At 42.1% G+C, this 14,801-nt stretch overlaps 1 protein-coding gene across 1 annotated transcript in view; it reads right to left on the reverse strand.

Annotated features, from left to right (window-relative positions):
* Positions 1-12,130: 12,130 nt before the first annotated feature.
* The window catches only part of LOC106613783 (RNA polymerase II elongation factor ELL), a 60,970-nt gene continuing 58,299 nt past the window's right edge, over positions 12,131-14,801 (reverse strand). The window contains exon 12 of the mRNA XM_014216393.2: positions 12,131-14,763. Within this exon, the coding sequence (XP_014071868.1) occupies positions 14,644-14,763 (120 nt within the window). The 3' untranslated portion in view covers positions 12,131-14,643. The remainder of the gene's footprint in view (positions 14,764-14,801) is intronic.

Here is a 14,801-nt window from a genome sequence, read left to right on the forward strand (position 1 = left end):
CAAAATCTTATCTAGCAGTCATTATCATGAGTCAAGTCTGACAATCTACTGGCAAATCCTTTTTAATCCTTGTCATATGAAGAGAAATTATAGATAAAACATATCGGTGCTCATCGGCCATTAACATTACACAACAAGTTGGAAATCGCAAATTCAACTTTGAAGTGGTTTAGAAGGAATCAGTGACAGTGGCTAACTGCAAGCATTGCAAAGCTATCACTAGCCTGATATTCAGTGGAGTGGCTTTGTGGTCCCAAATCTGGGATTAAGGGGCTCTTTTCCAAGTTTAAAATGATAAACATTCAACAATAGCCATGCTGTCAATGAAGCATGATTTGTGTCGCGCTCAAAACAACTTAACTTGGAACTGCAAATTCTGACTTCAGTGAGTTCAAGACAACTGGGAAGTCGGGAGTAAATGAGCTCCGACTGGGAAAATATGTTTTGAATGGTCAACCTACTCGGAATTGTAAATCTGGCCTTTTTCTAGAGCTGCGACCTGAAGATCAATGTTATCATCATGATTCAACCTTGTTTTTCCCATGTTCCCAGTTATTTTGAAGCACCATAAATCCAGGGAATGCTAGACTGACAAAATTTGCCCACAAAGGATCTCAACGCCACCTTCCTGTTCAAGTGAGCACAGCACAAGGTGAGTCCAAAAATGTATTGTATGCTGCTGCATAAATGTAATATGCCAGGGAGATATGTATACTGTAGCTAAGAAAGTAATACTAAGTGTATGTTGTGTGGTAAGATGTTGGTAGCACATGTGCCTCACCCTAATAATTTGGTCTATTTACCCCTCTTAATTTTGCCTACTGTTCTGACCTGGTGGTGCACATGTAGGCTATATTCGGTTTTAGAGAAATGTAATCATTGAATATTTTAAGAGCTTTCATTGTCTGCTTATATGCCCCGTTTATTTATCTTACGGTTCTTACTTGGTGTACAGGGAGAACACTAAGAACGGCCCATGTTCTGAATTGTGTCGCTGTACATTTCGAAAGTGCTAAACAAATAGTTATTGACTATGTCCATCTTAGCTCGCCCATTGTCTTAATCGAAATTACGGATTGCCTCTTATCCGCTTGTCGTCCCTTTATGCCATAGTTTGTACTTCTCAATTGTCAGTAGAAACCACATTTGTTTAAGCAAGTCAGCCATATCAGCTATGTTTTTTAAAAGGCAGTAAATGAACTGTTTCGCTGCCAGACAAGGCTCCGCTGATAGCCAGGTGTAGCAGTGGTAAGATGTTGGGCCAGCTTTATGTAGGCCCTAACAGTTTGTGGGTACCGTTTGTCACCGTTATAGTGAAATGAATGTGTTGTGTAGTGGCTTTGCTGGCATGCATACATTTTTTTTGGGGCCCACCAAGATTTTTATGCAAAAAAAAAATCACCGCTGGGTATTACGCAAGGTTAAATTTAGATCTTCAGTTAGGTTGGTACGCCAACATCCTTTGGTAGGTTGAGGGGAGTCTGGAAGGGCATCTAGGAATCTTTGGGTTGTCTAAGAATTTCTAGCAGGGCTTTTGATGATCCTTTATTGGGGTCTGAGCAGATTATTTTTTGCAATGCAAATGTAAAAATGGTGGTCCTATAGTCCAGGATTATGAGGAAAAACATTAAGATCCACAATATTTATTCCACGGGACAAAACTAGGGTATGACTGTGGCAATGAATAGGTCCGGAGACATGTTGGACAAAACCCAGAGTCAATGGCTCCTAAAGCCTTTGAGTGGGTCTGTGGACTTTTCCATATGACTATTGAAGTCACCAAAAATGTATATTATCTGCAATAACTAAACTCAGCAAAAAAAGAAACGTCCCTTTTTCAGGACCCTGTCTTTTGAAGATAATTTGTAAATATCCAAATAACTTCACAGATCTTCATTGTAACGCGTTTAAACTGTTTCCCATTCTTATTCAATGAACCATAAACAATTAATGAACATGCACCTCTGGAAGGGTCGTTAAGACACTAACAGCTTACAGACGGTAGGCAATTAATGTCACAGTTATGAAAACTTAGGACGCTAAAGAGGCTTTTCTACTGACTCTGAAAAACACCAAAAGAGAGATGCCCAGGGTCCCTGCTCATCTGCGGGAACGTGCCTTAGGCATGCTGCAAGGAGGCATGACGACTGCAGATGTGGTCAGGGAAATAAATTGCAATGTCCGTACTGTGAGACGCCTAAGACAGCACTACAGGGAGACAGGATGGACAGCTGAACGTTCTCGCAGTGGCAGACCACGTGTAACACCTGCACAGGATTGGTACATCCAAACATCACACCTGCGGGACAGGTACAGGATGGCAACAACAACTGCCTGAGTTACACCAGGAACGCACAATCCCTCCATCAGTGCTCAGACTGTCCGCAATAGGTTGAGAGAGGCTGGACTGAGGGCTTGTAGGCCTGTTGTAAGGCAGGTCCTCACCAGCAACAATGTCGCCTATGGACACAAACCCACCGTCGCTGGACCAGACAGGACTGGCAAAAAGTGCGCGTCATTGATGAGTCGCAGTTGTGTCTCACCAGGGGTGATGGTCGGATTCGCGTTTCATCGTTGAGCATTACACCAAGGTCTGTACTCTGGAGCGGGATCGATTTGGAGGTGGAGGGTCTGTCATGGTCTGGGGCGGTGTGTCACAGCGTCATCGGACTGAGCTTGTCGTCATTACAGGCAATCTCAACGCTGTGCATTACAGGGAAGACATCTTCCTCCCTCATGTGTTACCCTTCCTGCAGGCTCATCCTGACATGCCCCTCCAGCATGACAATGCCACCAGCCATACTGCTCGTTCTGTGTGTGACATCCTGCAAGACAGGAATGTCAGTGTTCTGCCATGGCCAGCGAAGAGCCCGGATCTCAATCCCATTGAGTACGTCTGGGACCTTTTGGATCGGAGGGTGAGGGCTAGGGCCATTCCCCCCATAAATGTCTGGGAACTTGCAGGTGCCTTGGTGTAAGAGTGCGGTAACATTTCACAGCAAGAACTGACAAATCTGGTGCAGTCCATGAGGAAGGGATGCACTGCAGTACTTAATGCAGCTGATGGCCACACCATATACTGACTGTTACTTTTGATTTTGACCCCCGCTTTGTTCAGGGACACATTATTCCATTTCTGTTAGTCACATGCCTGTGGAACTTGTTCAGTTTATGTCTCAGTTGTTGAATCTTATGTTCATACAAATATTTACACATGTTAAGTTTGCTGAAAATAAATGCAGTTGACAGTGAGAGGATGTTTCTTTTTTTGCTGAGTTTACAAGGTCCGATGGGAACTCGGTGAGGAACACTGTATACGGCCCGGGAGGCCTGTAAACAGCAGCTATACAAAGTGATTGAGTAGGCTGCATAGATTATGACTAGAAACTCAAAGGACAGTCATTCATTTTATTTTTTGTAAATTTGAATTTGCTGTCTTAAATGTTAGCAACACATCCGCCTTTGCGGGATGCGTGGGGATATGGTCACTGGTGTAAACAGGAGAGGCCTCATTTAACACAGTAAACTCATCAGGCTTGAGCCATGTTTCAGTCAGGCCAGTCAGGCCACTGCATCACAATCTCTTTCAATAATGACAGAAATGGAAGAGGTCTTTTATTCCAGTGAGATTGCTAAGGCGAACACCGCCATGTTTTTGTTTTGCCCAAACTAGATCGAGGCATAGACACGGTCTCAATGGGTATAGCTGAGCTGACTACACTGACTGTGTTAGTGGCAGACTCCATTAAGCTGGCAGGCTGGCTAACAGCCTGCTGCCTGGCCTGCACCCGATCTCATTGTGGAGTTAGAGCCCTGTCTATGTCGATAGATAAGATGAGAGCACCCCTCCAGCTAGGATGGAGTCCGTCACTCCTCAGCAGGCCAGGCTTGATGGTTCCAGAAAGAGGAACAATTATCTAAAAAAGAAAATCTATATTTTGGGAGGGGCAGAAAACAGTTTAACCAGCGATTGAGTTGTGAGACTCTGCTGTAGAGCTCATCACTCCCCTTAACTGGGAGAATGTCAGAGACAATTACTCGATGCCGACACATCTTTCTAGCTAATTTACACGCTGAAGCTATGTTGCACATGGTGACCTATGACTATCATCCTAACATTGTTGGTGTCGACGTGGATTACGATCTCCCTATACTCTCTACGCTTGCCAGTTTTAGCCTTAGCCAGCACCATCTTCAGATGAACCTTTACGTCAGTAGCACTGCCCCATGGTAAACAGTGTATGATCGCTGGATGATTCTTTTTAAGTCTAATGTTGTGGGTAATGGAGTCACCAATGACTAAGGTTTTAAATTTGTCAGAGCTAATGGTGGGAGGCTTCCGTGGGTCAGACCACGTAACGGGTGAAGGAGAGACCTGAGAAGGCTCGGCCTCTGACTCTTTGCTGAATGGGGACAAAGAGTTACGTTTTTGGTCGGCCGAATGACCAACATCGGTTGAGCATGCTGACAAGTATTTCTTTCCAGAAGCCTTAAATTGTCCGGCTGTGGGTACTATGCAGGAGGATTTATACTACCATCTGTACTTACTGGTGGCAGACACTGTTTCATTCTTTCCTGCACGTGCCTAACGATTGCATCTGAAGGTCACTTTAAAATGTGCAGTTTTGTCACAACACAATGCCACAGATGTCTCAAGATGAGGGAATGTGCAATTGGCATGCTGACTACAGGAATGTCCACCAGAGCTGTATATTAATTTCTCTACCATAAGCCGCCTCCATTTTAGAGAATTTGGCAGTACGTCCAAACGGCCTTATAACCGCAGACCACGTGTACCCACGCCAGCCCAGGACCTCCACATCCGGCTGCTTCATTTGTTGGACCCGGACAGCTGATGAAACTGTGGGGTTGCACAACCAATCAAATTGATTTATAAAGCCCTTCTTACATGAGAATTTCTTTACAAACCGTCTTAGTGAAGCTCATCTGCATGCTCGTCGTCCTCACCAGGGTCATGACCTTTTTTCTTAAAGGTATCTGTGACCAACCGATGTATATATGTATTCCCAGGCCAGAAATCCATAGATTAGGGCCTAACGAATTCATTTAAATTGACTGATTTCCTGTAACTATGAAAAATCTTTGAAGTTGTTGCATGTTTATTTTTGTTCAGTGTAGTTTTGCCCGTATTAAGTACGAGTTTTAAATCAGTAAGGGCTTCCAACACAACTGCAAAATTGGACTGTAGCCTTGTCACAGCCAGGTCAGCAGTCGGGGCGTTTGAGTACATAAGTATGCATATAATAATTATAATAATTTTAAAACCGATTAACCAATAGCATTTTATATATAGTGAAAAGAGCAGGTCCTAGTATCGACCCCTGCGGAACACCTTTATGTACTTCAAGAAATTCTGACTTAAACCCATCAATAACAATGGCCTGAGTTCTGTCACTAAGATGAACAGGTGTCAGAGTTCAGGCCTATCGAGGACTACTTGTATAATAAAATGGCACCGATCGCTGCAGCTGTACATAATCCATCTGTAAATAGCCCACCCAATCTACCCACCTCATTCCCATATTGTTTTTATTTACTTTGCACACCATTATCACTACTTACACACCACCACCTGCTCATCTATTACTCCAGTGTTAATCTGCTAAATTGTAATTACTTCGCTACTATGGCCTATTTATTGCCTTACCTCATGCCATTTGCACGCACTGTATATAGACTCTTTTTTCTATTGTGTTATTGACTGTATGCTTGCTTATTCCACGTGTAACTCTGTGCTGTTGTTTCTGTCGCACTGCTTTCCTTTATCTTGGCCAGGTCGCAGTTGTAAATGAGAACTTGTTCAACTAGTTTACCTGGTTAAATAAAAAGTGAAATAAAAAATGATCAACAGTACTGTAGGCTTACAGTATTCACTATGGGACCTTCAGAGACCATTTCTTCTTTCAACCTTTTTGACAGCCTCTGCTTAAGACTCTCTGAACTGCCCTTACTTTGTTTCATGTTCTCTTCCACAGTTACAACACATTGCTCCTTGTTTATTCTCTTCTGCTAAACAGTCTCCATCATCATGATCTTTCCCACAGCTTGGCTTCTCCCATGTGCAGACACTCGCTACATGTCCAAACATTTTACAGCAGTTACATTGTAAAGGCCTGGATATAAAGGCTCCCACAGGATAGTACACATATCCCAGCTCCACTCGGGTAGGGAGACACTCCACATAAAAAAACCCCCACAAGAACAGAATCTTCATGTCATTAACCACACGATTCATTCTTCGTGCATCGACAACTCTCGTTCGGACTTAGGGGAGGCGAAGGTCGAGAGCCATGCATCCTCCGAAAACACGACCCCACCAAGCCACACTGCTTCGACACACTGCTCATTTAACCTTGAAGCCAGCCACACCAATGTGTCGGAGGAAACACCGTACAGCTAGTGACCTCCTTCCGAGACTCCAGAAATGACTCGTGCCCTGCTCCATAGATCAAAGAAAATGCATCAATTTGGGTGAGACCCAACACACGCCTTTTCTAAATCGGCAGATACACAAACTGAAAACAAGCCCACTTCTCATGATTTTCACCCAAATTGTTCTCCACCGTTTTAAATGCTTCAAAACAGATTCACCAAGTCTGGCATACATTGTTTGTTTTTACAAAAAACGCACTCCTACCAGATGTGGAGTATTAACAGAACTTTACATTTTCCACAGCAATTTGGCTCCTTTTCCCATTTATTTTGTACAAAAGTCAATTCATCCCTTCCCACCACCATCCGATTAACGTTCCACATCTGCTTTCGCCATACCATCCTCCCCATTGCTCCTTGCTTGCAATTAGGTTCAATTTTTTTTACTTCGTGTTCCGTCACAACACAGGACCAGGGTCTGAGTGTCAAGACCAGTGTTGCTGGGTTTCCAGGGCTCTAATCCTGACTCCCAATTTTACTGCTCAGATTTGACTGTGAACCTCACTGTAATTTCAGTCAAGTACAGGCTTAACTGAATGAACAACAAATACTGAATGCAATATGACATTAAATCGTTTTGGGAATGGTCTCATTTCTGAGGGAAGATCCTCAGCCAGGTGATGGCATGTATCCCTATGTGGGGCTGCTGGCATCCAAACTGCCATGCTGGGTGAAAGGTGTTCCAATGACTGGCCTTAAGGTTATAGGTGGTGGGTGGGGTTGTCCAAAACTGTTGCTGATAATCAGCAAGTGCGAGAACAAAGAGTAAATTGACATACAAATACATCAAGATTTACTCCTATTGGTTGAGATTGAGGAAGGTAAAAATTGCCAGTGAGCCCATAGGTTAAATAGCAAGTGTGAGGAAGGAGCATTATTGTGCTGTGCTTAGGTAAAAAAGTGAATGACATTCCGCACATGGGTAACAGGAAAGAGAAGAAACAAGATGCTTGCTGATGATGATACGTTTGTATTCATTCCCACTATGCCCATAGAATAGGAAACAAAGTGAATTGTTATTCTTACTGAAGTTAAATGAGCATTCAGACCAGCCTTCCTGTTGAACTTTTGTAAACTACATTGTAGATCAGTGTATAGCCATCCGTCTCCATTGGGATTTAACAACCCATCAGTGATTGAGAACTGTTATATTACAGCATTTCATCGTGGGAGAGCCAACAGAGATACCTTGAGGGTCAAAATCACTGGGTCAGGGTATACTTGTCATAGGGAAGAGAATGATATTAAACGCCCAATGACAGTGACAGGGTAGTTATTTGCAATATAATAATTCCTTTTAAACAACTATTTAACAAATTGTTTATTTTGCACGATAATGAAGGTGAAACGCGAAGAGGAAGAATGTGATCAACAGAAATAGTCGTGATAGTCACACAGAACAATACCCCAGTGAAACAGACCTGAAGGTCACTGATGTTTCAGTGAAATTAGAATACTCAGGACACTGAGGAATCAGAAATTCCACATCATTGTAGTGTCACAACAAGAACCTCAAATGTGACCTAGGTATACAGGACAAAAGGATAGTTCGAATCCGAGGGTCACTGTAAAACTAGAACCTCAAAAGGAAGACTTGGAACTTAACAAATGCAGCAGGACAAAATGAGAGTAAAATAGTGAGAAATGGTCACAATAGTACCACTAAAACTAGAAACGTAAGACGTGGAACGCCCAAGAAATGCACGACAGAATTATAATGATCATCTGGGAGAGAAATTCTTTACATTATGCAGAGGTCACAGTAGCAATAGAAAATGGATGCTAGTGTAAAACATTTCAATCCTGCTTATGGGCCATTTAGAACACACCCGTAGATTCCTTGTCAAAAAGTGTATGTTCTGATGCATTATGTCCTGTAGGATCATCCGCAGATATATAGTGGAGAGATGCCATACGAGTGCTCAGTGTCACAAGCACTTCATTTGAAATTCTGACCTCATCAAGCAGACTGGTCCACTCTGACCAACGACCATACTTCTGCCCCATCTGTGGCAAAAGCTTCAAGCTGATGTTAACAAGCATCAGGTGGTGCATGAAGACATTCGTCCCTTCTTCTGTGCCCAGTGTGATAAAGGTTTCAAGCGGGCAGCCTGCCTGACAAAGCATCAGAAATTCCACAGAAGATCCCTTCGGGTGCACTATCTGTGGGTGCAACTTTAAATGGGAGGTGTCACTAAAGGACAATTTGCATTTCCACAAGGGTGGGATGACCTTTGTCTGCCCAGAGGAGTGCTGTGGAGGGAGCTTCAGCCATCGCTCCACCTACCTGCAGCACTGTCGTACACACAAGAAGTTTGAGTAGTACTCCTGTCAGTTCTGCAGCCGCGTCTGCAGTGCTGAAGCATGAACGCACATACACTCAACAGCACGGGAACGAAATCTAGTCTGGCTGATACCAAACTCGAAGTCTTCCTGACTTCAGAGTCTGGAAAGGGTCCTTGATGTTGTAGGCACAATGAGTCTACACTGCGTGCACAATTATTAGGCAAGTGAGTATTCTGATCTTATTATCGTTTCTATTCACATTTTCGAACTCCAAACCATATAAACTTGAATGCTTATTGGATTTAATCATTTTCAGGTGATATGTATTTGTGTAATGAGGGAGGGTGTGGCGAAAGTGAATAACACCTTATATCAAGGTGTGCATAATTATTAGGCAGCCTCATTACCTCAGTTAAATTTCTTTTTTGACCCATTTTACCTGACACTAAAAAAACTAAAATGTAAAATGCCTTTCAGACGGATGCGACACTCTTTAAATAGCTAAACTATTGAGGTGTGACCACCGGACATTCAAACGTTTTGTTGCGAATAGTCAACTGGGGTCCAAAAAATGCATGTGGAAGAAAAGGCGCAAATGAACTGCAAAAGACTTGACAAGAATTAAACGTCAAACTACCAGGAACCCATTATCCTCCAGTGCCACCGTATTCCAGAACTGCAACCTACCTGGAGTCTTCAAAGTACAAGGTGTCAAGTGCTCAGAGACATGGCCAAGGTCAAGAAGGCTGAAACAAGATGAATAAGATTCACAAGTTGAAGCGTCAAGATTGGGCAAAGAAATACCTGAAGACAGATTTTTCAAAGGTTTTATGGACAGATGAAATGAAAGTGACTCTTGATGGACCAAATGGATGGGCCCGTGGCTGGATCAGTAATGGACACAGGGCACCACTTTGAGTCGGGTGCCAGCAAGGTGAAGGAGGGGTACTGGTATGGGCTGCTATCATTGAGGATGAGGTAGTTGGACCTTTTCGGGTTGAAGATGGACTGAAACTCAACTCCAAACCTACTGCCAGTTTCTGGAAGATTCTTTCGTCAAACAGTGGTACAGGAAGAAGTCCTCAGCATTCTAGAAGGCCATGATCTTTATGCAGGACAATGCTCCATCACACGCATCCAAGTACTCCACTGCTTGGCTAGCCAGCAAGGGCCTCAAAGATGCCTGAATAATGACCTGGCCCCCTTCCTCACCTGACTTAAATCCTATTGAGAACTTGTGGGCCCTTCTCAAACGTGAGATTTACAGTGATGGAAGACAATACACCTTTTTGAACAGCATTTGGGAGGCTGTGGTTGCTGCTTCAGTGAAAATTGATCGTGAACAGATCAAGAAACTGACAGACTCCATGGATGGAAGGCTCATGGCAGTTATGAAAATAAGGGTGGCTATATTGGTCACTGAATATTTTTGAGGCCAAAAATGTTATACAATTGTCATTTTGTGTTACTTAGCTGTTACACTTACTCAAAAAATTGAGAATAAGCAAGTGAGTTGAGAGAAATTTTTGTAATTTAGTTGCCTAATAATTGTGCACATATTTCCCTGAGAAAGACAAAACTCACTTCTCCTTTGTTAAACATTCAGGTTTGAGGTTCAATAACATTTTATTGACAGAGCATTGTTTGTTCAACAATAAAATTAATCCCGAGGAATACAATTTGCCTAATAATTGTGCACGCAGTGTAATGAAGAGGGCTGTACTTTTTTACTGATTGGTTCACTTGTCTTTCTCACTCAAGCACCCACATGGACAGCCACACACACACTTATATTTCTTTTTACATTCTTAGTTTCCCTGTCGAAGGGGTGGATTTGGGGGGAGGGGCTTAGGGTATAAGTGGTGGTTGCGAGGGAAGGGTGGTTGGAAATATGCGGGGGAATGGGAGGCTCAGGATAGAAGCTCATTTTTGTTTCCAAATTAAAATGAACAACACTTTGTACTTGTCATCTCCTCCAACAGTGTTGAGTCTGTACATATGCATGGACCCGTTGTGTAATGATCAAATATGGAGGTGTGTAGAAGTAATTTAAAATCAGCCAGTTACACTCAAACATTACCTACTTTCCCAAATGAGGGTGGTGCTCTGTACTTCTAATCTACAGAATATATCTCAGCCCTATCTTTAGGACAAATGAGAGGATTATGCCTTACTGACAGACCAATGAACACACAGGCAAAGCCCTTAATCTCTGGTGTAGTTATGCCTCTCTGTAGAGAGGCTCAATAGTGTGTGGTAGTGTTTGTCGAGGGGAGGGAGGGGGCAAGCCTGGAGTCCACCAGGAGCAGGGCAAGCTGCCAAACTGAACTCGCTGACACCCCTCCAGCTCCCTGAGCTGAGGCCAACATTCAGACGGGAGCCAAAGGCAGCTTAGCCTGACCAACTGGATAAATGTATGGATTTCTGAGATCTTTCACACAGTGCGTCAGATTGCTGCCCTCCTGTTAGCCACACATAGCCGTCTTCTACCCACATATCCACGCCAATGCGTTTTTTGGAGCCAAATTTCAACTGTATCAGGCAGGAAAACTAAACATTCCTGTGGGATATAATAAAGCTCAACAGAACCACAAATACACAGCATACATACAGCCTATGGAATGGTATTCTGATGGGCTTTACCAACCCGATATTGAAGAGAGATTTTTGTGGCAACGGAACCTGTCACACTAATGTAGCCTCTGTTCGCTCCAAGGCCAAAAGTATTGTTGCTACACATAGAAGCTTTCTCCTGATTGATAGTCATGGACACAAACTGCAATCTATAAACAAAGTACTGCTGCCCCCAAGAGGATTGTGAGGCAATACATCCAGTTTCACTGTTGACGTCAATACTGTACTGTCTATCTCTACATGCCATGATGTTGCTTCTTGACAATGGTATTCATATTAATCAAGGACAGGTTAGACAAGATACAATGGAGCTAAACAAATTCAGATACTATTGTTTTGTCAATAGAAAAGTCAAACGTCAGAGGTCTGCCACAATTTCTCATCAGGCTCCTATGATTCATGTCCACAGGGCTAAATATAGGCTTCCCGGCAAATTATCATGGGGAAATCACATTTAGAAATGGGGCAGGAAACACTACAATTATCAGCAAAACAACTGACGACCCTGGGCAATTAAAGTACCAGGAAGGAGGAATAATTTAGAACCAAAGGAACCGCTATAGAAAGTAACCCTTTTCCTGTATTCAGTAAAATCTCAGGTTATGACTGAAAAGGGATAAGGAAAACGATCATTAATGTTTAGCATTTGACAGTTGTAATATTTAACAAATCATCCCTCAAACTCAATGTGTGGTTTTGTGTGTTTCAAATGCTATACAATAAAAGTGCAATAACTACCTCAGAATATGACCCAAAATAAAGGCTTTGAAAGAATTTTATTGAAATTTGTCAATTTAAGTCCTAATCCCTTACGGTTTCAAAAAGCGTGCTTTGGGTTTAAACGCCAATATCCCAGACTCATCCAAAGCCATTTCTTTGCTAAAACAGCACCATTTGTAGTCATATGAAAACCTATACAACAGGTCATTTGGCACATTCAACTCATTCCATAGTGTTCTGTACTGGCAATTCATACTTAACACAACTTAGCTCCATATCTGAGCAAATAAATGCCTTAACCATCTTTATTGATGAGAACGGCATCAAAATGTATTTGACCGCAAGAGAAATGTATACAGTAATCCTATCAGAATGTCTCTGTAAAACAACTCACGCCGAGATGAAGTCACTTATTTAAAGGGTTCCACGGTACTGGGTGATGCTGAGAATTGATTCTGATCACAGAACATTCAATCCAGAGGCAATCTCAAATCAGCCCCAATAATCAGCATTATGATAAATGAATCTCTGAACGCTGGCCGTGTTTGGATTTCAGGAGGGGATGATACATTACACTGAAACATCTGAGCGCATGGATATCCCATTTGAAGTGAATAAGAGCCCTTTCACATCATAACCAAAGACTTGAAATGTCATAGGGCAAATACGAATAACAATGACGTCCCAACTAAAATCAACAATTCTTTAAATCGCCAATGGTAAGTAGAACATACTCAAATGATTTTGCCGTTTGCTCGATTCATGGGAGAGCATTTAGTTATGGTTTTAATGCTGGTTAGAAATAGTTTCCATATTGAGGTTTTATCAGGCCTTTGCTTGGATTTGTATTTCCTTAGGAAGCGGTTTTAAGTAAAGATACTGGTCATTGTAACATTCATAAAGCACGCACTCTGATGGACAAAGGGAAATGTCTCATTTGGACAAAACCCAGGTAAGAGTAACAAGATTAACGATTATTCATCTTCACATAGAAAGGTCGATCAGAAAGGCATTAGTTGACTAGACCAAAATTTACTGAACAGTAATTTCGGGAGAGCTCAGTGACAGATTCCAAAAACATTACAGCGTTCCTGATCATGTCAGGGGTTCAGGACACAAAGATCTGGAAGACTAGCCTGGCAGATACAAAGATAAGTCATCCACTCCATTTGGAAGATAGGTGAGGCTGGTCTTGGGTTAACAGTCTTGACAATCATGTAGATGAACAAGTACTAGATATAGGAAATAAAACCCTTGTTTAAGAGCCAATTGTTTGCATGAATTAGAGGGAAATTATACTACCAATATATTCTAGTACACTTTAAAACAGTCGCAAAGAGAAAAGTTACAATGGTAAAAGCTGCTGCATGGGGTATACTAATACTGTATCTTCCAACTTGTGATTTAACAGACTACATTAGGTCAAAGGGATGATTATTTCATCTTCCCTGTATGCATTAGTTGATCACCAAGGATCCAAACTTGTCTGGTGTACATGGCAGTGGGTCTGGCAAATTGAGTGACACCATTGTGAACTGGTTTAACAACTGCATAGGGAAAACATTGCCCCATAGCATACAGGCATAGCCAAGTACCATCACCGTAACCATATGAAAAACAATCAGAGCTTGCCACGACTGGTGGTGGGATAACAAACAGAAACAACTTTCCCAGCTTGTGTTAACCCTTTAAATTCAGTAAGCTCCTATCACCTGAGGCTGCTCTTACATGATGTCCTTCTGGTTAAGACATTTGAACAATATGTAAGAAAAGCCAAGCAGAGGCACCTATGCCTGACTGGATGTTATAGCATTGTCTTTATTAAATCGATGGGGATAGGTGCAGCTCTTTAAAAGGAAAGAAAATGAACTGCAACAGATGGACAATTTGATTGCCAAGGCAGTTTTTGCATAAAATACTGACTAACATTCAAGATGTGAAGAAAAAAAAAAAGAGACACTTTTGTAGTACTGATATTGAGGAGTGTAAAATAACAGAACTTGTTACTCCTATGGAAGAACAAAAAATAAATAAAATCAGTAAAATAGAGTTTAGAACCTTCCATTTCAATATATGGGGAAAAATGTGATAACATAATTCATTACATTTTATCTGTTCTCAAACAAACTATTTGCATTTGGCATAAGATCTGCCGGCTCCATTTCAGTGTCACCACCACCGCCCAGTCTACAAACCAGGAAAGGCTGTTTGGAGATCTCCAAAGAATGTGGTTTTTCCATTTCGAGAGATCTCTGTGCACTTAGGACAGAGTATGAGAAACAGCACACAAAGCTTTTCCGGATGCAGTGTAGCTACACAGAGATCTGGCCAAACATGCCAGTGTCACATCTTCGAAAGAAAAAAAGTTAAAGAAATGTGGTCTGCTTTGTCCTCACTAGTGCTTTTGGCCCCAATGAGGGGAATCATCCCTCCCTTCATGGCATCTTTAGGAATAACCCCTCCCTTCATGGCATCTTTAATAAGTTATTTTAGAGCAAACAGAATCCAGAGTTTCTCTTTCTTCGGTTTGCAGAGAGAAAAGAGAAAATGTCAACCAGTCCAGTTTTGAAGTTGCTGTTGATCATAGTTTGCTATAAGTTTCTTTATATGTGCCAGTTTGCTGTGTAGATATTCACAGCGGTTCTTCTCTTGGCTATAGTTTGGATTCGTCTGAGGGAAAGTAAAACAAAATCAGTATGTTGAAAAAT

The sequence above is a fragment of the Salmo salar genome, chromosome ssa10, assembly GCF_905237065.1.
Source record: "Salmo salar chromosome ssa10, Ssal_v3.1, whole genome shotgun sequence".
In the NCBI taxonomy this organism is placed as follows: Eukaryota; Metazoa; Chordata; class Actinopteri; order Salmoniformes; family Salmonidae; genus Salmo; species Salmo salar.